Source organism: Carassius auratus, chromosome 1 (assembly GCF_003368295.1).
Source record: "Carassius auratus strain Wakin chromosome 1, ASM336829v1, whole genome shotgun sequence".
Lineage (NCBI taxonomy): Eukaryota > Metazoa > Chordata > Actinopteri > Cypriniformes > Cyprinidae > Carassius > Carassius auratus.
The window spans coordinates 28,151,572-28,174,793 of NC_039243.1; the positions used below are offsets into that span (position 1 = coordinate 28,151,572).

General features: G+C 37.2%; 1 protein-coding gene across 4 annotated transcripts in view; it reads right to left on the reverse strand.

Moving 5' to 3' along the window:
- LOC113106270 (insulin-like growth factor 2 mRNA-binding protein 2) overlaps positions 1-23,222 on the reverse strand; it is a 36,576-nt gene that overhangs the window by 8,912 nt on the left and 4,442 nt on the right. For 2 of the 4 annotated variants that reach the window (XM_026268032.1, XM_026268005.1), the window contains exons 3-5: positions 3,023-3,328; positions 349-483; positions 63-185 (exon numbers count right to left, since the gene is read on the reverse strand). In XM_026268032.1, coding sequence (XP_026123817.1) covers positions 63-185; positions 349-483; positions 3,023-3,204 — 440 coding nt within the window. In that variant the 5' untranslated portion in view covers positions 3,205-3,328. Of the gene's footprint in view, positions 1-62; positions 186-348; positions 484-3,022; positions 3,329-9,466; positions 10,297-15,044; positions 15,065-23,222 lie in introns of those variants that run through there. The other 2 variants (XM_026268022.1, XM_026268013.1) reach the window with 2 other exon arrangements.

The following is a 23,222-nucleotide window of genomic DNA, read 5'->3' on the forward strand; positions in this document are numbered from 1 at the left end:
CCATCCTATAAGATACTGTTTAACCCCAATCATTAAATGATCTGTGTATAGAGCAAACTTACGAAGAAATAGTGATCTTGGTCTCAGTATCTTGCTCTATCTTCTTCAGGTTCCTGCCCTCCTTCCCTATGAGCCTCCCAACAAGGCTATTGTCTGCCAGGATCTTTAGAGGAACCTCCTCAACACTGATTCAGGGACAGAGCACACAATATTAATACTTTTTTTTTTTTTTTTTAAATAAAACTCAAAACAACATGAGTATATTTGCTTATTTACATGGTTTTTAAATCAATCCTAAAGCAAATGAAGCTTGTAAAACTTTATTGTGCTGTCAGAAAAGATACTGACGTCTTGGTGTCATTGGCCTCTTTTTCCATTATTTCCAGGATCATCCTGCAGGCTTGTGAACAGCCCTCTTCAGATGAGTGGATAGTGATGGACTTCTCAGTTGCTCCTGCATTCTCCTTACGATGGATATTTACCCTGAGAAAGAGATCACATTTTTGAACCTCACTGTCACATACTAATGAAGAGGGATAGAGCAAGATGGATATAGATGGATAGTTTATGATCTCAGAAATAAGAACACCTGTGCAATGTTATTGATTAGTAGTGCTCAATATATTGTTAGCCAAAATATTATTTAGTTTCTTTAACTAACATTTTTGTTATTTAAAAAACTCTGAAATAAATACATAACTGGATATATACCTGAAATATATTTATCATTTTACTTTAACTTAATGTATTAAAATAACAGAAAAGTGAAATTAAAAATCAATACAAAACAATATATTTTATATTTATTTTGAAAAAAAAAGAGAGAAAAACAACAAAATTACTTAAACTTTTAAATCAAAATGAAGAAAATAAAAAAATAATTATGGATTCAAATTTTTATTTCAAATTATAAGTATCTCGATGATATTAAAATAATTACTGGAAAATAATGATTTATTAAGTCAAGTCACCTTAATTTATATAGCGCTTTAAACAAAATACATTGTGTCAAAGCAACTGAACAACATTCATTAGGAAAACACTAATGTATTAGTATTATACTAATGTTTTTCTTATGTATAAGATTACCGGACATGGTACAGCTCAGTTTTGAATTTTACAAAATGTAAAGTTTCTTGCTCATGCATGTCCAGTGACAGCACATCTCTCCAGGGTCTCCTTCCCCAAACACTAACTATGCTAGATAGCTTTTAGCTAACTATGTTCACAAGTTCCATTGAATTCTATTGGTAACGACAGAAGTTGTGACCATAGCTGCCCTGTCTGCATTTAATTTACCAGGCTTAGATCATTTTTGCACAGACAGAGCACCACACACAGTGTCCTTTACACTTTTGCACACTCCAAGATCTAACACCTAATTTTGCCAAAAGTTTATGAAGTTTGGGTATTAAATGTTTACATATTCTTTAGACATTAGACTTAAGTATTATATTTCTCACTTTTTTATTATTGAACAGAACTTTTAAACAAAGTTAGTCTGAGCTCAGGTGCTGGGATCATCATAAAAGTCCCACTTCCTACTGCTACTGGCCAAAAAGAAAAGCTTATGATATAACCTTGATGATATATCGGTCAACCACTAATAAGAGGCCCAAATTCTACGCTTTTTAAAAATATCAAGTGAGTGATTTTTAGTTAGCTAGCTACACATTGACATTTTAAAAAAATATTTATTAACTGGTTTTATTCAAAGCATAAATAGGACTCAACATCACTGAATCAACCTGTACACATTAAAGGGGTCATATGATGTGATTTAAATTTTTCTTTTCTCTTTGGAGTGTTACAAGCTCTTAGTGCATAAAGAAGATCTGCGAAGTTGCAAAGACTAAAGTATTGAATCCAAAGAGATCCAAATTCTTTATAAAAGTTAAGACTCATCCACACCCCCCTAAAACGGCTCATTTAAACATGCCCCCACATGTCTGATTCACTATGTGGAAATATTTGTGTAATGCCGCCCAAATGTTCACGCAAAGAAAGAAGGCATTACTTTAATTCTTGCTGTAGTATTTTTGTTGTCGCCGCCATGTTGTGGAGACGCTGTGTTTCAATGTGAAAGCGAAACTACTTTGTTTGGTCTTCCAAAAGAGGACTGTGTGACGCATTTTATGGCTGTTACCTGAACCTGCTCGGTTACTATGGGTCTCGACTACAATGGGTCTGTGATCAAAGGCTGTTCTATAAAGTGGGGCAGTTCCAACTTAGCAAAGACAGTCTGGTGCTTCTGACTCACTGCCACTGATCATTCAAACGCAAGTTTTAAGCAATGTAGAGTAGAGCTTGCTGTTTGTCATTTCTCTGATCACAAATGTAGACATGGTTTTATGTTTATGCGGTGTGATGCAACGCGTAAAAACACAGTATAAGTCATAATCAGTAATTATGTCCCCACTGGATGCAACAAATGCCTAGTTTGTAATGGGTTTTATTGGTTTCGTATCATCGTCCTGGGAGACGGCATCACAGTATAGTAAGGGGTGCAACATTTACGTCACATGCTTGAGGTATTCAGCCAATTACAATGCACTGGATAGATGGCCAATCAGAGCACACATTGTTTTCAGACCGATGAGCCATGTAAAAATCAGCGCATTTCAGAAAGGCGGGCATAGAGGAGAAACAATAATGCACAGTATGAAGAAAATAATTAGGTTTTTTTTACCTTAAACCACATAAACACATTTCATTACACCAAATACACAATATAATGTTCTTTTTAGCACCGTCATATGAACCCTTTAATTTATACAAGCAAAACTATTTTTAATAGGTTAAATGGGGTAGAAATACGACTTGCGGTTAAATTGTTTATAGATGTTCATTATCAGCCTAGAAATGTCCCATCAATGTATTCGTCTTAGTGACATTAAACTATAATATTTATTCCATCTTTGTAAACAGGGCGATTAATTGGTGCTCGGGCCATAATTAAATGGAATTCATTACTAATCAAACAAACATTGGTTAAAATTTGTAAAATATCAAGACTTCTTACTTGGACTGTGTCTGCTCTGTGATGTTCTTTATGGTGAGTCCTTCTTTCCCAATGATGGCTCCCACAAACTGAGTGGGCACTAGGATTCGTAAAGGCAGCTCTTGCTGACGATGCCTGGGCCCCTTGGGGCGTCCCATGGCCCCTGGCTGATCAAACTTCTGCTCATGATTTCCTGTCCCCATTTTAGATGCCCCTCGTTGGACCTGGGGTCTTACACCCCCGTCCCTTCCTGCCTCTTCGTCCAGTATGTACGACAGACTGAAAGAGTGATTGTCAAAACTGTGATCTGTCAACTTCTCAACAGCCCTGGCGAAGAATGAGAGAGAAAAAGATCAGTCAATCATTAGATCAAACAATGCAATGAGAAAAAAAGAAGTTACACTAGCCGGGTTTACATCCAAAGTTGCGGATTTAACTTATGTGCAAAATTGTAATATAGCACAAAACATTTGCAAACAAGCACCGTTGCCATCCAACGAATCAAAGAGAACAAAATTGTCAGTTCCTGATAAACTGGCACTATATATATCATTAAGAAAAGTAGGAGAAGCTACTGAATATAATAATTTTCCTATATAATAAATTACTTGCACCTTAGAGCGAGCAGACAAAACATAATGAATGCGGTTATTGGTTTCGGAGGTGGATGCTGCTGTTTGGGAATGCATTCGTTTAACAGTCCTGGGAAGAAATTATACAGGAATACTTTGATGACAGACTTTGCTCGGCCATTTCCGAATGACCATAACATTTTAGATGCTGTGGAATGAGATTGGTCCGCTGGTTAGTCAGTATTTACCATAGCGCAAAGTCACATTACTTTTTTTGATGCTTTTGGCTTGGAAGAATTTATTCGCAAAATGAATTTCCATCTCCCATTATTCACATTAACCCTTTTTCGCACAAGTCAAAAACCACATCAAGTGAGCTTAAAAACTTTTTTGTGAATTAAGTCATTTTTATTCGAGATTCAGCATTTCCATCACTCGATTCTGATGCGATACTTCAAAATGCGCATAAAAGAAAGAAACCCAGCTATTGGCTCTATGACTTCAGTTACTGCCGTGAAATGATTAATAAAATGGAATTCAAATTCACTATTCTAATAAATAGCCTATTTATTTAATATTTGGATTGTTTGAAAATCTGTTATTTAAATTGCCATCACATCACTACGCACAAACAGCGGAAACTCCAGAGTTGCACTTGCCTCAAATTTCAAAGGTAAAATGCATAGTCAACATCTCTCACATTTTACATAAAAGTGATAGCCACCTCACTATTAGGGTTGGGCAATTCAAAATCAATTAATGTGAACAGTCATGGAGCAGAAGAATTTCAGTAGTGCAACACAAAAATTTTGCAACAAAACATATAATTGCACAACTAATTTGGACTATTCATGCTTGCGTATCTCTTGATGTGCAAAAAAACATTGTTTGATTAGACATATTTCTCTAAACTTTTCGATGTCAAAATAACAGAAACAGTAAAGCTCCATAAAATGTCTATCATATTATTTTCAGATAATATATATATAAATTATAAATTCTATAAATTATAATATTCACTTTCAAAAACTGAATCTATTAACTGAAATATGTAAATTAAAGCACTACTATATTACATTTTCCTTCAGCATGATGCATAAAATGAATTTAAATATATGAGCTCAAAATCATGAAATGCATTACAGTTCAGGTTTGGGTTCAATAAGATTTTTTAATGTTTTAAACTAAGAAGTCTTACCCATTCACAGGGGCTGCATTTAATTAATCAAATACAGTAAAAGCGGCAAAGTTGTGAAATAGTATTGCAATTTAAAATAACGTTTCTGGGTGAATATATTTTACAATGCAATTTGTTTCTGTGAGCTGAATTTTTAGCATCATCACTCCAGTCTTCAGTGTCACACGATACTTCAGAAATCATTCTAATATGCTGATATGCTGCTCAAGAAATATTTCTTGTTATTATCAATGTTGAAAACAGTTCTGTAGCTTAATATTTTTGGTGGAAACGGTGATACCCATTTTTGGAGGAAAAAAAATTAAAAAATTACATAATAATAATAATAATAATAATAATAATAATAACTTTAAAGCACATTTTTTATTTGAAATATTAAATAAATTTATAATTTTATAAAAGATTTATGTAATTTTTTATCAATTTCATGGATCTTGCTAAATAAAAGCATTCATTCATTTAGGATTAAAAAAAATCTGACTTATCCCAAACTTGTGACAAGTAGAACGTACATAATATATATATATATATATATATATATATATATATATATATATATATATATATATATATATATATATATATATATAAAATCTTTAAAAGTCATTTGAATTCAGTTGGTTTATTGAAAATATAGCTGAAATCAAATTCAGGAAATGAGCTAGACCTGAATCAGCATCTCAGTTCAACTCTGAATGGTGCACAACCCTGCTCACTACAAATGCTGGTACAACATACTAAGATACATAAAACAAGGCACTGCACAGTCGAACCACCTTTTACAACTGCAACCTAAACTGTGACTGCTTGAATGAGCCATTAGGAATAGTCCTTATAATTACAAACAGATCCGTTAACCTATTATCTGTATTATCCCACGGGGAGAAAATCCCCACATTCACTGATCTGGAACCACTCCAGATATCGAAATAAGTTAAAGGAAACATTTAATAATAGAGGACTGGAGATCTGTTGTTTAAAAAGTTGTTTGAAAGTGTGCATGTTGTGTGTTATCCATATGAGAGAAGTTAAGGGTTAAACACCAGCTGGCAGGACTTGGAGACTAAACTAAACCAACACACACACACACACACACACACATGCACACATTCACAGAGGACTTTTATCAGCTGCTGGGAAACAGTTACTATTGTTTGAGGCCAAGTGTTCAGTCAGGCATTAGTCCTGGAGCAAATATTCTCAGCATCTCTCAGCTGATGTCCATTCATTCACAATTGTAATGCTATAAATGCAACATCAACAACTATCTGAAGTGTTGTCCAGAATGCTGGATGGGGTGGGACTGCTTATTTTATTCACAGACAACCACTATATTTGCAGTACCTTAAAACCAAGATCCCCAGCAGCTTGGAAAAAGGAAAAAACAAAACTCACTATCAATCACAAGTGACTGTAGCAGGGTGTCATAACATGCTGCACTTGTGGGCCAAATGACATCACTGGCCATAAGAAGATCACTAGGCTACATCACCTCCACTAATGGGGTCAGAAGAGTGGCAGTCACTATTCTGACATAACCTTTGACTCAGCTTTTTTTGGGTCATACCACAGTTCACACTGTAAAGAATAGGGATGTGCAACAGTGATCGAGTACTCGAGTACTCGACCGCGACAGCGATGATCGATAACGTAAACGATGATCGAAATTATTATTCATTTTTATTTACTGGTTATGGCAGCACGTTGGGCGGCGCCCTGATCTCTGATAGGTTAGCTTCCCACTTGATGCCTCAAAAGACGTAAGAAAACATAATAATGGCCTCAAAGTCACGTAGTGATGGCTGGATTCCCTTTGAGAAGAACGATGAAAAAACAGTTCAGGGTAAGCTGTGCAGCGCCAAGCTTTCACACAAATCTACAACAAATACAATGCGCTATCATCTAAAATTTTTACATAAAATATCTGGCGATAACAGAGCGGCAAAGACGAGCATTGAATCACGTGCCGTAAGACCTAGATGCAACGCAGGCAGAACCGAGAAGACGACAAAGCTATTCGCTGAAATGGTGGTGAAAGATGTGCTGCCCATTAGTTTCAGGGACAGAGAAGGTTTACTTGTCCAGTGGTACCTGGCTGTTCCTGCAACATCTGTTCCAGCGGAGTGAATTTATTCCACTAAATGTGAACAGGCTGCGCACTCGGCTCTCATCTGAGCACGTAGACCGCCTTATCTTTTTGAATAGACATTCGAATGTTTCACCAGTCGTGGTAAATATAATATCCATTTTTTTTTTTATAATATTATTATTTTAGTTTTGAGTTTTAGCCATAGTTAAAATATCTAGGCTATTTGGTCTCTGTTTTATACCTTATAATAGCCTTGTTTGGTTAAACTTGGTGAACTTTTTTATTATCTTTTAAAAACTACGTTTCACCGCTGGATCAAAATATGCTGCTAAAGTTATACTGGAAGACAATAAAAAAATGCCGTTGAATAAAGTAGCAAAAAAAGAAAAACTATCTTTGTGTGTTAATTTTTAAATCACAGACAGATAATGGTCTTTATAAAATAAAAATGCACTGGATATATTTGTAGCCTAATTACATTATATTTGTAGAGATGACGAAAATCAAAATTATTTGTTTGTCATAGTTTTTATCTTAAATATATTTTAAATCTCATTCAATTATTTAGCAATAATCAGTGATTTCCATGCTGTTAAATAATATTTAAATAATATTTTGGTTGATCAGAAAGTGCAAATTGAATACAAAATATTAATTAAATATGAAAATACATAAAAAATAACGATAGTGACACTAATGTGAATTTATTGTACTTTCGTGTTTGTAAAGCACAATCCGATCGAGTTACACTTTCGGTCAAGTTCACATTTGCATTGGCAAATTTTTTTCAGATAAAAGTTGCAAGAGCTAGTCTACGTCTGATTAATTAACATGAACAATTATGCTGAAATCGCTGCATATCATCGATTCGTTTCATGCTCATATAAGCAATGCCCGATAATGATATTGCTCTTAAATGTTTTATTTTTCTATTATTATTGATATTTTATTTCTGATGTTATAATAATCTAGCCGAGCTTTTTTTTTTGTCATATTTGTGGGCATAATTAAATTCATATGGCTTCGAAAACGCGCAGGTTTATGGAAAATAAAACTTAACTTAAAAAAAACTTAATTACAACTATTACACTTAATAACGTAGATGGAAAATATAGCACAAATCTGGCATACATTTTTAATGAGAACTTTATAGGAATCTATAGTCAAATCTGTCCTTGCCCATCTTTCAGCGCGCTGTCATGAAAACGTATCAGCGGGAGCTTGCGCGCGCTCCCTCTCGCTCGCTCTTTCTCTCTCTCTCTGTCTCTCTGTCTAACGCATAACTTAGCATCCTATTGTGCTGATACAAGTTGCAATGTTACGTCTGATATGTATCTCAATTATCTGATTTATCACAGGATGTGTCATAGAATTAGCCTCCGTTTATTGGTATACTCTTCACCTCTTCACGCAGATTTTTCTTGCTCCTTTATTAATAACATTGCTTCATCATAATCATTATAACCTGTTCTAATCATGTGTTCATATTTTCATAAACAGATTGTCATGTCAGATTTTTATTTGTATTTTTTTTTTTTTTTTCATAACAATCTTCAAATTTTTTCATTATATACATTATGACCATGCCCCCCCCCCATAAGCCCCACCCCCGATTAATCGATTAATCATTTTCGAAACCTATCGATGATAGAAATGAGAAATTTCCCAAAATGCCCATCCCTAGTAAAGAGTGGTTACGTAGCTTTCAAATATAACCCTTCTATATCTAACCCTTAAAACTATTTTAGTTGGTGTAACAAAACATTTCATATGGCAGAATCAGCCTACATATATTTTGACTTGAATAAAACCAGTTAATTTACGCTACCATTTAAAAGTTTGAGGTCAGTCATTTTGTTGAACCAAAGTGAAACAAAAGGCATTTATAATGTTACAAAAATGTATATTTCAAATAGTCAAAAACAGTCCTCCAAAAAATCGGTATCACCGTTTCTACCAAAAATATGAAGCTACAGAACTGGTTTTAACATTGATAACAATAGGAAATGATACTTGAGCAGCAAATCATCACATTAGAATGATTTCTGAAGGATCATGCAAACTGGAGACTGGAGAAATGGCTGCTTTAAAATTCAACATTGGATCACAGGAATAAATTACCTTTTACAATATATTCACATCAAAAACTTATTTTAAACTGTAATCATATTTCAAAATACTACTTTTTTTTTTTTTTACTGTATTTTTGGTTATTTAAATGCATCATAAGAGACTTAAAAAATCTCACTTAACCCAAACTTCCGAACAGTAATGTACTGTATGTGTTTCATTTTTAAGTTACTTGATCACATTTTTTATGTTAACATTTTTTCAGTTCCTCCCTTAAGCCATAATTAATGATGTAATTGTTCATTTAAGACTGTGTTAAGAAATTTTGTACAGGGTTAGAATTATATCAATAATGAGATGACAATAATAGCATCAAAACATTTACAAATATTCAAAATCCATTTTCACACCAATGTCTTTTAAAAACCATCCAACAGGAATTTTGTATTATATACCATATAATTACATAATATTAAACCTTTAAATTGGTTTTGATAGTTAAATGTTTGATATTAAAGATAAAGTCATTGACGTACCTCACTCTGTCAACACGTTTGCTGAGACGGATATAATCATTACCTGTGCTAACTGAATATGTTAGCGCTGCTGAAAATCACCTTCGCACAACACCCTGCTTTTCCAGTTCTGCAGAAATACTGAGACTCCAGTCAAGTTCCACTATTTTAAACACACACCAGCGGCACACCTTCTTACAGAGATTGGTATTCTCATAGAATGCAACAATGTGACTGTCCTCACAGGGTGTAAAAGATACCAGTGTGCCATGACAGTTGCTCCACCAGCCACGTAGTTTTTGGTGTCACAGATCAATGTTGGTCATGTAATAGAGGTTTCAGGACCAGACAGGTGTCAGGACAGGTCTCCACCCATGTGTTTAGAGAAGCCAAGAAAACTTGATCTATTGTAATGAGTCACAAACTAAACCTAGCCAGTTGTACAGCCATAGTCTAAGCACATCAGGGCCATGACCAGAGAAATACAGGCAACTATGAAACTGTAATGAGCCTAAACATTCACACAGAGCGTGTTTGAAAGCCTGCACATGACACGTCACACATGACGTGAGATCTTCAAAACAAACAAAGGTATCAAGACAAAGGCTACAGGAAACAGCTCTAGCTTTGGTGATCTGAGCCTCGGGCTCTAAACGAACAGCAGGATGATGGATGAACAGCCCCAAAGTCTTTCATCTCCAACAAATCTGGAATAACTGGCACAAAATAACCAAAACCAAATCTAGAACCTGCTGAACGCAGTTACTCCTGCAGGTAGATTTAGGATATGTTTGAGGCTCCAGGGACCCTGAAGTGGCAGTGGCTACCACCCACCTATAGAGACACTTTTAAGCTGAATTAACCCACTTTCCCCAATTCGTCTCTTAATCACTTAAGTACATAAGTGTCCTGAAAGTGTGCAAAGAAACAGAGCAAATGTCTCTTCCACTGGGACAAAAGATTTTGTATTATGAGCTATAGCAAAGGTATATCAGCTGTTTGTGGAATGACAAAAAAAAAAAAAAAAAAAAAAAAAATGGAAAGGTCTCTACAGCCAAGCACTAGGTATAATCGCACTCAGTGCTTTGGTGTAGAGAATTTTTTTTTGCCTCCTCAGCATCTAATGCCTCACCTTAATCAGATCTGCAATATCTAGTCATCTATACCAGGGGTTCCCAAACTTTTTAGCCCGCGACCCCATGATAAATGCGCTGCTGCCCCGCGATCCCCCCCCCCCCCCCCCCCCCCCCAAAAAAAACACCTCTCGGCGCGTGAAATGTACAGCAAATCGATTTTATGCCCAGTCTCAAAGCACACGAAGTTATATTTTATTGTTCTGCGAACTCGTTCATTATTCTGCCACCAGGAACCAGTCGAGTAAGTCTGAGCTGCTCACACGCGTGCTCACACCCGTGCGCGCGCGCACACACACGCGCGCGCACACACACACACACGCGCGCACATGCACACACACACACACTCATGCTAATCCGCTAGATGTGTCACTTTATATGCTTTCCATGGTGACGCGTCATTGCTTGTCACGTGACATACCGCAGCAACAACAGAGCTGAATGAATGATCTGCTTTTGTCATTTTTCCTTTTTTATTCAAAATATTAACAAATTTGTTAGATATGGCATCAAATAGCTGGTATTCCGATTGTCAAGTATATGCAAGTGGAAGTGTTTTGTTGTTTAAACACCTTTATAATGATCGCGTTAGTTGAGCTGTATGCGCGATGGGCGCCGCCATCTTAGTTTGTGCCGCAGACGCAGTTCAGAGAATCAGATCTGTTGGATTTACAACACGTGAATTCATCCACTTCTCCCGAAATACATAAAAGTAAGTGGCTGGTGAACTGGGAGAATAATGGAGTAAACTTTAAAGTTACTTACACAATGTGTATCTGATATGAATAAAATGTGTCTAATTATAATGAAAAAGATTATTATTGCCTCTTCCTTTGACATCAGTGTGTATTTTACAAACAAATTTTTGTTTTTTCTAGTACTTATATGTCTGAAACCTAAAATAAACATTATGTGGTTGAAAACACTGAAAAGTTGTGATGACAGCTCTGAGCGCACTTGTCTCTGGCTCAGCGCCAGCCAACTCGCGAGAGCACATTTGAATTTCACGTCATGCACTGACCGGTGTGGTCGTACACTCCAGGGACTAGCCTAGACTGATCACACCGGTGTGATCGTACGTGCGATGCGAAAGAGTTAAATTAATTGAAACAAAAATATATAAAGCCTATATCGAAATCATCTCGCGACCCCTGCGCCGGGGTCCCGCGACCCACCGTGGGGTCGCGACCCCTACTTTGGGAACCACTGGCCTAGACTGATCACACCGGTGTGATCGTACGTGCGATGCGAAAGAGTTAAATTAATTGAAACAAAAATATATAAAGCCTATATCGAAATCATCTCGCGACCCCTGCGACGGGGTCCCGCGACCCACCGTGGGGTCGCGACCCCTACTTTGGGAACCACTGATCTATACTATCAGTATGACATCTGGAGGTCTTAATCAGCTCACAATCTGCTCTAGTGAGCGTGGGTCCCCCTGAAGAGGACGAGGCCTTTCTGTCCCATTGCCAATCTCAGTCAGAGCTACTGCTAATCAGACACTACTGACCCCTTAATACTGATCCATGTGAACCTTCACCTTAGCTCATTAGATGCATCTATACTAGTCAAGTCTGAACTTAAATGTCACTTTGAACTTACCACTTGATAGTACTGGGAAGATTTGCTTTAGAAACCAAAAAATTCAAATGTTAGTCCCCAAACATTGCATGATTACATTAGTAATAATAATAAAAAAGTACTGAACTGCACATAGAAACATTTTATAATATGCCAGGGTTTGAAATGAATGCCTGCCAAATGTAGGTGACAATAACCATGGGAAATAAGTATCAACTCAATAGCCCAACTGATTATGGTTCATAAATGATGTCCTCCAACCAGGACCCTCGAGCCTTAGCCCATTCATTTTGGGTAATGTTGTGAGAAATAAAAAAGAAATCAATGCTGTTTTGTAAGAGTCACACGGAACATTGTATTTATCTCTAATATTTTATTTTAAACAATGACTGACTGTCATAAAACTGAAAGGCGTTTGCTGATTCAGAATTAGACTTCAAAATAATTTTAAATATATACAGTATGACTTTGATAATCTTGGTCATTTACGATTTAATTTTAGTTTGAATGGCTGTTAATGTAGTAGCTAAATTGGCTGCTGAGTGAAAATGTTAATTTTAAACCACAATATTATTGCATCGATTTATTAACGCATTTGTTTAATTAATTATTATTATTTATTTATTTTACCATAAATATATATTTAAGCATTAAACATATAATACTTGAATCTCAAAATCCAGTCAATAACTGATGGATAGAACCAACCTGCACCTTAAATTATTATTTTTTTTTTCCAAATAATGTGTTACATTCTTATGTATGTCAAAATATGGAAGTATATTATGTAAGTCGCTTCTTTTTTGCTATTTAAAGGTACCATTCATGTACTCACAAAACAAGATGAATGATTTTATAAAAACTACATTTGTTTTGATTTAATTTAATATAATTACAAATGTATTATTAACCCAATATTTATTTGTGCAGTAACATTGCACCATTAGGTAACATTGCACCACGAAGTACCTATTAATCAAACTGAATCTGATTTTGCTTTATTATGAAAAAAAAAAAAAAAACTTTCACTCAAAATTTCACAAATGTCTGTATGTATCCTGCAGATTGGTGTTCCAGAATTGTTGCTTTTAAACCAGTATTTACTGTCAACATTGCTTTCATTCTGAAGCCCCTGGTGTTGTCCATAGACAGTAAAAGAATTGGACAAACTGAGCTTGATGACGTAAATGTCACGTGAGCAACCTGTATGTCTTCTAATCGCTGTGCCAAGAGAAATCTAAATCAACCACCGACTCTTCCAGAAAAGGCGATCATGAACAGGAGCACATTTTAAGTATTCTGATTAATAATCTCCCTTGACTTTATGCTTCCACATCCCCCCGATAGCCTCATAGACAGTAAAAGTTTGCCTGCGAGATTCTCCTCCTGTCCATACAGTAATTTCTCTACTGTGCGACAGAGAGTCGCTGGTTATGACGCAATCGTTAGCCTATTTTTTTTTTTTACAAAAACTGCTTCTACGGGAACATAACGTAAGATACAAGGTAATGGAGCCTTTTATACATTTTCGTGTTTCTTTAGAAATAATTAATGGACAAATGGAGTCTTTAAACGCCTCAGATGTAAAGTTATTCGCTGTCAAAGTGACGCCAAAATGAATGGGAGTCAATGGAATGCTAACAGCAGGTGGGGTCCGCTAGCCAATGGCAGCGCCCAGGGGTTTTTAAAAAAAATATGAAACCCTGCCCCCCTTGTGTTGTCTCTTTATTGAATACGAAAGAGCCAGAAATAAAATCACTGCCTCTCTTCACATTCCACATACGCACACACTTAGACATCGCTGCCACATTAGCATTCAACATGCGCTATTTTACCACAGCAGCATCCTGCTGCCCCCAGTGGCTAATCCATTAGCATTCTGAAATGTGCTTTGTGTATTTTCATTCTGATGCCCTTTACAGTACAAATTGTTTAAGAGTAAACAGCATTAATTAGCATACTTGACAAAGTGAGTACAAAAAATGCATTAGCTAAAGACAATGCTGCAGGATTTATGGCTACCTGATACAGAGAAATAACATGTATTGCAATTCAGTTCTACTTAGAAATTCTTATATTAAATTACACTGCAGACTAAACAATTTCAAATTGTTGACTTACTTTCATCTGTGAAACAAACAATGAATGAGGATATTTTGAGTCTCTTCTTTGTGTTCCACAGATGAAATACAGGTGCATCGTAATAAATTAGAATGTCATAAAGTTAATTTCTTTCAGTAATTCAACTCAAATTGTGAAACATGTATTAAATAAATTCAATGCATAAATGCACACAGACTGAAGTAGTTTAAGTCTTTGGTTCTTTTAATTGTGATGATTTTGGCTCACATTTAAAAAAACAAATACAAAAAAAAAAAAAAACAATTCACTCTCTCAAAAACTTTGAATTAGAACATGGTGACATGTCAATCAGCTTATCAACTCATAACACATGCAAAGGTTTCCTGAGCCTTCAAAATGTTCTCTCAATTTGGTTCACTAGGCTACACAATCATGGGCGAGACTGCTGATCTGACAGTTGTCCAGAAGACAATCATTGACTCCCTTCACAACGCTGGTAAGCCACAAACATTCATTGCCAAAGAAACTGGCTGTTCACAGAGTGCTGTATCCAAGCATATAAACAGAAAGATGAGTGGAAGGAAAAATTGTGAAAGAAAAAGATGCACAACCAATCGAGAAAACCGCAGCCTTATGAGGATTGTCAAGAAAAATCAATTCAAGAATTTGAGTGAACTTCCCAAAGAAAGGACTGAGGCTGGGGTCAAGGCATACAAACGTGTCAAGGAATTTGGCTACAGTTGTCGTATTCCTCTTGTTAAGCCACTCCTGAACCACAGACAACATCAGAGGCTTCTTACCTGGGCTAAGGAGAAGAAGAACTGGACTGTTGCCCAGTGCCTGTTGCCTCAGTTGAGAACAAGTTTTGTATTTAATGTGGAAACCAAGGTCATAGAGTCTGGAGGAAGGGTGGAGAAGCTCAAAGCCCAAGTTGCTTGAAGTCCAGTGTTAAGGTTCTACAGTCTGTGATGATTTGGGTTGCAATGTCATCTACTGGTGTTGGTCCATTGTATAAAAAAACAAAAACAAAGTCACTGCACCTGTGTACCAAGAATTATTGGAGCATTTCATGCTTTCTTCTGCTGACCAGCTTTTTTAAGATGCTGATTTCATTTTCCAGCTGGATTTGGCGCCTGCCCACACTGCCAAAAGATATCACATTTTTGCATTCCCATTTGTTCCAACAGTGAAAAGAAAAATCTATTGAATTCGCTAAGACCCTACAGAGGATACATGACTTGAATAATGGATGGATGGATGGTTCCTGGAGATCAAACAGTAGAACATGGGGTAGATTCCAAGGGATTGCATGAAAGGATAAAATATATACCCTGAATGCAAAAGTTGCTTTGGATACAAATGTCTGCAAAATGCATGTACATGTCCTCATTTAACTAACCTTATCTGTGTCTACATGGATATATGGGTGTATCATACTGTAGATATAGTAAAAAAAATAAAAATAAATTAAGCTTACACAAATTAATCTACAGCATTTCCATAGTAGCCTACTGGTCAGAGACCTTGTGGGCATAGAATTTAAAGACTAACATCCATATTTCAATACATGAAAGGCATACTTACTGCATAAATATACGGAAACATGTCTTATTTGCATGTGTATGAGTTTCCCCTCCCTCACTGTCTCATTAAAAACAAAACAATGAAGAGAGGAACTCGGAAACACAAGACTCAGTGTGACAAAGAAAAACTACTGATACCTGAACTACTCCAAAAGTTTGGAATCAATACGATTTTTTCATGTTTCTGGAAGAAGACTTCCATTATCTCAATTAAAATTAGCTGTTTTCTATGTCAATATATTGTAAAAATGTATTTTATTCCCACAATGAAAAACATTATTTTATGCAGCTATTCCTTTTTTTCAGGATTCTTTCATCATTTCATCCTCTTTGCTGTTTCAAAGAACAGCATTTATCATTGCTCAATAAAAGTAATTATTTTATTTTTTATTTTTATATTACTTAACCAAACATTAATGGTATACTGAAATGTTTCTTCGGCAACAGATCAGAATGATTTCTAAAGGATCATGTGACTTTGAAGACTGGAGTAATAACAACTACTGAAAGTTCAGCTTTGCATCCAAAATGTACATTTTAAAATACATAAAAAAAATATCTTGATCTTGATTCCAATCTTTTGACAATAGGGAGTATGATACCTTTTCCCAACTTGCCGCAGATGGTCCATTGATCATGAAGACTGACGGAACAAAATAGTTTTAGAAAGTGTTGTCATAAGAGAAATGTGTTTATCCAACAACTCCTGTTGTCTTTTCTAATTAGGTTAGCTTCTAGATCTTCATCGCTAAGTTATTACAGATTTGGTACGAAGCAGCAAGTCAGTCATTACAGATGAGACACCAAAATTCCTCTTTAGATGTAAAAAGAAAAAAGAAAAAAGGTTTTCCACAAATTGTGACATCAACGCTCTGGGTTCCAGACTCTCGCTTTATCAAACCCCACATACTGAAGTAATTCATGAATGGTGTATTCGCTCAACAGGACACAAAGTGGCTGGAGTCTGAGCCAAGTAGCGCTCTACAAGACATGTACGTCATCCCTTAATCTGAGGGGATTGGGATTATTAGACACAGGCAAGGCCTTTATTAAGTTAAGTGTGGTTACACCCCCTGCCCTGAAACATGCACACATACTCAGCTTATTTCAATCCTCCTGAAGGGGTTAAAAAGAGACAATACAGCACATACACTATCCATATACCATTTCAAACATTCAATATATATTGATGTTTAATACCGTTTGCCTCAATGGAAGCAATTAAAAACTAATTAACAATCCACTGCCAAGTGTTTTAATCATATTAGAATGGCATATAGATCTAACCTGGCCATCAGATCACTGACTATCACGTCATTCACAAGAGGCTGAAGAAGCATTATCTTCATCACAACCTGATCCCCATCCTGACCCAGTGTGTGTCTCCATATCCTGTAGCTCAGCATCTAAAGAGCTGTGTGTGGTGGTACCATATTTCTTAAAGACATCAATTTTTACAAACAATATTACTTTGGTACTATATTTGAAGTTTTATTTTGATATCATATAAAAAAACATTAACCAATCATTGATGTTTTTTTATTTTCTATTTATTAGATGGAAGATTTATTAATGGAAGATTTATGAACCTTTTTGCTTAACTGGAAATTCTGACTTGAGGTCAAACCGGAAAGCAAGACTTGAGGCTGAATTAGAGATTCAGACATTAATTCATTAATTCTAACTAAATTGCTTTGAGCAAATTATAATCTTGTGTTTTAAAATACAAAAATGCATTTAAAACTTGACAGGTATGTCTGTTCATGAGTGCAGCCAGTGAAGACAATGCAATAAAAAGGTGCATTGTGTTCATTTTTTTTTCATGGTACACTGCATTTTTCATTCAAACAAAAAACTCATCAGTCAGGAAAAATAAAATTTATTTTGTCGTGCCATTGAAGATACAGAGTGCCCGAGTAAAACCATGAGTGATTCTTCTAATATGATTGTTAGAACAAGTTACAGACCAGCACAAAGGTTTGCATTCCAGAACAGCATACAAATGCACGTGATAAGACTGATTCAATTTACAAAACATCAATGCTGGGAATGCTGAACTGGTTCTTGTTAACAAAATACAAGAAATTGTTAGAAATAATAGAAGCAAATAAATCACATGACCATCCATTTCTGAATGTCTGCATTGTTCCGTCACTGCAAAAGGAACACTACAACACTTGTATACGGAAGTTGTCACTTTTAGGGAGTAGTATCTTAATTTCACTGAAGCGTAGCTTCCACATTTATAATACCAACTCCGAAACACTGGCAACACAATGACCTTTGTTACTCAGTATCCTTGTCACAGGGCAGATGGTCAGTGGATAACTGAACTGCAATTTCCAAAGGTGGATTCAAGAAAGTAAAACATTGCAAATGTCAATTTAATGAATTCTTTTAAGAGATAAGACTAACTTCATGACGTGCAAGACAAGTCATAATTTCCGTCGCACATCAGTTATTGTGTACTCAAGGCTTGTCAGTCAGTGTAAATACTGACTGGTTGTCGAACTGCAGTGAAATATATGTGATATATGTTATGTGTGGTTTCTGGATTGAATAAAAAAACCTCTCTCACACACATTTATTTACATATTTATTGAACACATCCATTAAACATTCATACATATACAGTGCTATGGAAATAGTGATCCACACATTTCTTTTATTATTATTTTCTATCTTTCTTTTTTTTCTTTTTTCTTGAATTTCAAAGTGTCATCAATTGATTACTGCCTTGTTTGTCAGAAAACTGCCTACAGTTATTCAGAAAGGTCCTCCAGGTCCTGCACAGTGTTTGGTTTTCCAGGATCTTCTTTATATTTGAGACATTTTAGAACATGATTCTGACATCCATCTTTTCACACTGAGGCTAGAAACCTTCACTGACACTCAAGAAGTATATAGTACATGAAGTTCTGAACAGGATGAAGTGTATTTTATATTTAAACAGTAGTTTCAGTATTTATTTTGGATAAAGCTAGAAATGAACACTCAATCTTCTTAAACATGCTACCTAACCCGTTGAACAGCCGACACCCATCAGCAGATAGGGAGTGTTCCTTTCACATTGCTTTCACAGCACGTTATTATTTCTGCTTGCCAATGTTTCTCACAGTGCTTATAGATCACAATTTTCCCACTAAATTCCATCTCCTGTGAGCTGGTCTCAGTGGGCTATTGTGTTGCTCTAGACTCACATACTCCACCCATAACAAAAGCCCCAGCCAAACTCCCTATACCTCCATACTCTCCAGCTATGTGGTTACCATGGCAACTCTTGCACCATCCCCAAGACATCCGTGTTGACTCAGTCTAGGTACAGTACGGGGCAAGAGCATTGAATGTGATCAAGACAATGTGTGTGTGTGTGTGTGTGTGTGTTAGGGCTGCACGATATTGGGGAAAAATTACATTGTGATATTTAATTTTTCTGCTATATATATTGCGATATGAAATCTAATAAAATTTTTGAAATTTCTTAATTTTCATTTTAAATGATTTAAACATCGACACCATTGTGTCAATTGATTAATATGCGCGAGGGAGAGAGAGCAAGACAGCGCTCGTGTTGTTTGAAGACGGTGAGCGTACGGCCGGGGCTCGCTTGCTCTCTCTCTCTCTCTCTCTCTCTCTCGCCCGTGCTCTCTCTTTCTCTCTCTCTCTCTCTAGCACGCGCTCTCCCGTGCTCTTTCTCTCTCTGCCCTGTTAAAAATTACAGGACTTAAAGACACATGCAAATGATAAACTTTCACTCTATGATGGTTAAGCTGTGCAATTAATCCGCAGATCAATTTCGTCAAGGGCCGGGGAGCAGCTGGCCCGTACGGTTCATGAATAACGGAGCAACTATGACAGCCTACATCGCACATCCTGCGATGTGACTATCGTGGATTTGTACATCGCGATGTCGATGCTTAAACGACACTTCGTGCAGCCCTAGTATGTGTGTGTCTAAAGAGAGATGGATACAGAAAGAGATTGTAAACACCTGATGGACTACTAATGCCATGCACAATGTCCAGAAACCACCACAAGAGATGTTAATGGATGCTGAGACAGAGAAAGATGAATGGAGATGGGTTTCATCCATGTAATCTCTTAATACCGCCTGAGAAACGCTCCGGCAATGGGCATGTACGTTCGTTATCTGGCTCTGCTGCACAAATTTCCTGGACGGCCTGGTCGAACGCTTCAACCAGACCCTGAAGCAAATGCTGCGGCGGGTGGTTGCTGAGGACAAGATGCTGCCCTATGTCCTCTTCGGCATCTGGGAAGTACCCCAGGCATCCACCGGGTTCACCCCTTTTGAGCTCCTTTTTGGCAGACAGCCCCACGGCCGAAGCCTGGAAACAGCAGCCGGCAGTCCACCACTCCACCATCGAGCATGTCCGGGAGATGTGGAAGAAGATTGACAGTACCACGTGAACCTTCTGAAGCGATGGGTCGGGACCGGACCGGGCCCCAGCTTGCAGCCCTCACTCAGCGACCTCCGGTGGCTGTGGACATGGACCCCCACCTCTCGGCCGCCCAAAATTCAGAGATGCAACGCCTGGTCAGTCAGTTCACCGATGTGTTCTCTCCCCAGCCAAGGGCGGACCCACGTACTCAAACACGATATCCGCACAGCACCCAGAGTGATCGTCCGGCAGCGGCCCTATCATGTTCCGGAGGCTCGGCGCCATGCCATTGAGGAGGAGGTACAGGAGATGTTGAGGTTAGGAACCACTGAACCATCACGCAGTCCTTGGTCCAGCCCTATTGTGATGGTCCCAAAGCCAGACGGCACCTTCCGGTTCTGTAACGATTTGCGCCGCCTGAATGAAGTCTCGGAGTTTGACGGTTACCCAATGCCGTGGGTGGACGAACTCCTGTATCGCCTAGGGAGGGCCCGGTATATTTCGACTCTTGACCTCACCAAAGGCAACTGGCAGGTCCCCCTAACGGAGCAGACCAAGCCGAAGACGGCATTCTCGACCCCTAATGGCCACTGGCAATACCGGGTCCTACCCTTCGGCCTGCATGGGGCACCCGCCACCTTCCAGCGGACCTGGAGCAGCTTCAGAAGGTGCTGTCGGAACTCATTCGACCCCATTTCCCCGCGTCTCCACAGGGACAGGACGACGCTTGGGGGGGGTTGAGTGTCACGCCAGTCCCGAGCACTCATCAGTGTCGCCCTGGAAACAGAGCAGACACACCTGCACCTGCTCATTACGGGCTGAGCGGTCACACCTGCAGCCTATTGGAAACGGGCTTTATAAGCAGCGTCGTCGAACACAGAGGTGAGAGATGTCTCCAGAAGACTCGGCTAACCATTCTCTGTGTTTCCCCTCAAGACACGGACCTCTCGGACCCACACAGCACTGCGCACCAAAGGAGGACTAGAAGGCTGAGCACTGAGCACCGGAAACCCCTCACGTTGGCTATTTTTCCCCACATCACCTCAATAAAATCCACCCTTCGGGGAACTTACATTGATCCTCGTGTCGTGTGCTTCTTCACCCCATCACAATATATATATACATATATATATATATATATATATATATATATATATATATATATATATATATATATATATATATATACATACATACATGTATTAGTGGTGGGCCGTTATCGGTGTTAATCTATTCTCAAAGTTGGGTTGGGAGCTGGGTCTATACTAAGCAAGCTCTGATGACTTTCACCTTGATATTTTATATGACCGACTGGCTGAGGCCAGCTTAAAAAGATGCTTAGGACAGTTGACAGGCCACTGCTGCGCATCGTCACGAAAGCTTATCTTTTAACAGGTTTTTAAGCCGTACCGCTTGTCGATTTAAACCTTAAAGCATCCAAACACAAAACGTGGAAAAGCTGAACAGAGTAGCTGGTTACTCGCGCGCTGTGTTCGGTGCGGAGAGAGAGAGAGAGAGAGAGCCGCGTATCACGGACAGCGACACTGAACTGAGCTCTCTTCTGCAAAGTTCTTCTCGAAGTCCCTTCTGCACCTGAACAAACAAATACAAATTGCAGTTTGAACAAACAAAAAGATGTGAAAGAGCCCAATTCAGTACTCGCGGTGTTCTGGTCTTCAGGGCCCATGGTCAAAGGCGTCTCAAAACGCTTGAACACGGAATTTACTTATTTTTGCTCTTGTGCCGACAAATGCATACAAAATATGTCAAAATATCCACCTTGGAAATTAGGCTCGAAAAAACTGTCAGTTATTTCTTAAGTGAAAGTAAACAGTTGAGGAAAAAAATGGAATGTGTATTATATTGGATGCGTTCATCGTCTCTTAAAGTGACCACGCCTAATTTAGCTAATGGCTGCTGTAATGTTAATCCAAGAAAATGAAAGAAAATCACTCACTGCTCTTGACTGAATTACTTTGTAGTTTTAACAGTCAAACCAAAAATTATTCAGACACCAGATATAATTTTTTCTATATATAACAAAACTTTAATAATGTGAGAAATGTTGAAGGTGTCTGAATAAATGTAGGTTTGATTGTATATTTCATTTTTACATTGAAGACTATCCAGTGCTATTTTACAATTAATTATTTGGTTTCTGTACCTTGACACCTACAAATTTGAAAAAAACTTAAACATTGGTTTGAAACAGGCGTAAGGTTGTTTGCACCTTGTGCAATGTGGAATTAGTTTACAGCTTCTTCAAGCACTTTGTGATTAGGGCTGGGCAATATGGAGCAAAAAATATATCTCGATATATTTTGCTATATCTCGATTTACAATATATATCTCGATATCTTTACAGGAAATATAACCCCCCAAAAACTACTGCAAAAACAAATATGCCAAATATTAAATGTTTAGGGCCCTATGAAACGTTTTATTTTTTTTCTTCACCATATGTTTTATTGTTACCTAATTCTGTGTTTTAGCATGTGTAATTATTTAAATGCATAAAAAAACACTCTCTTAAAATCTTAAAATAGCCTTATGTGAAATGTTTTTTTTCCCTTCAGAAATTCTGTGTATTTACATTTTTCTGGTTATCAAACCAAGGCATAAAACATTCATGTAATTTATCTTTTCATTATTTAAAATTAAGCAAACTTTAATTTTTTTTGGTAAACAAAGGGGACTTACTATTAAAAATAAAACATGGAAGAAATGTTGTGTGATTATTCCTTAAAAAATTATGTTCGTTTCATTTTAATAGTAGTAGTAGTGGGCTATGTACATTCTGCTGAAAAATAGTAATAGATTTCTAGCAAATACTTTTATTTTACAGTTCTGTGTATGTGATACTGCAGTCTATGATGTGATATGAGCTAGTTTTACTCAAATCAAACTGTCAGATGCTCATGAAGTGACTCTCAGTGCAGTTCTGGAGATGTTCTCATATTTATTTAGTTAGAGGAAAGACGCTGAAATCAGCGCA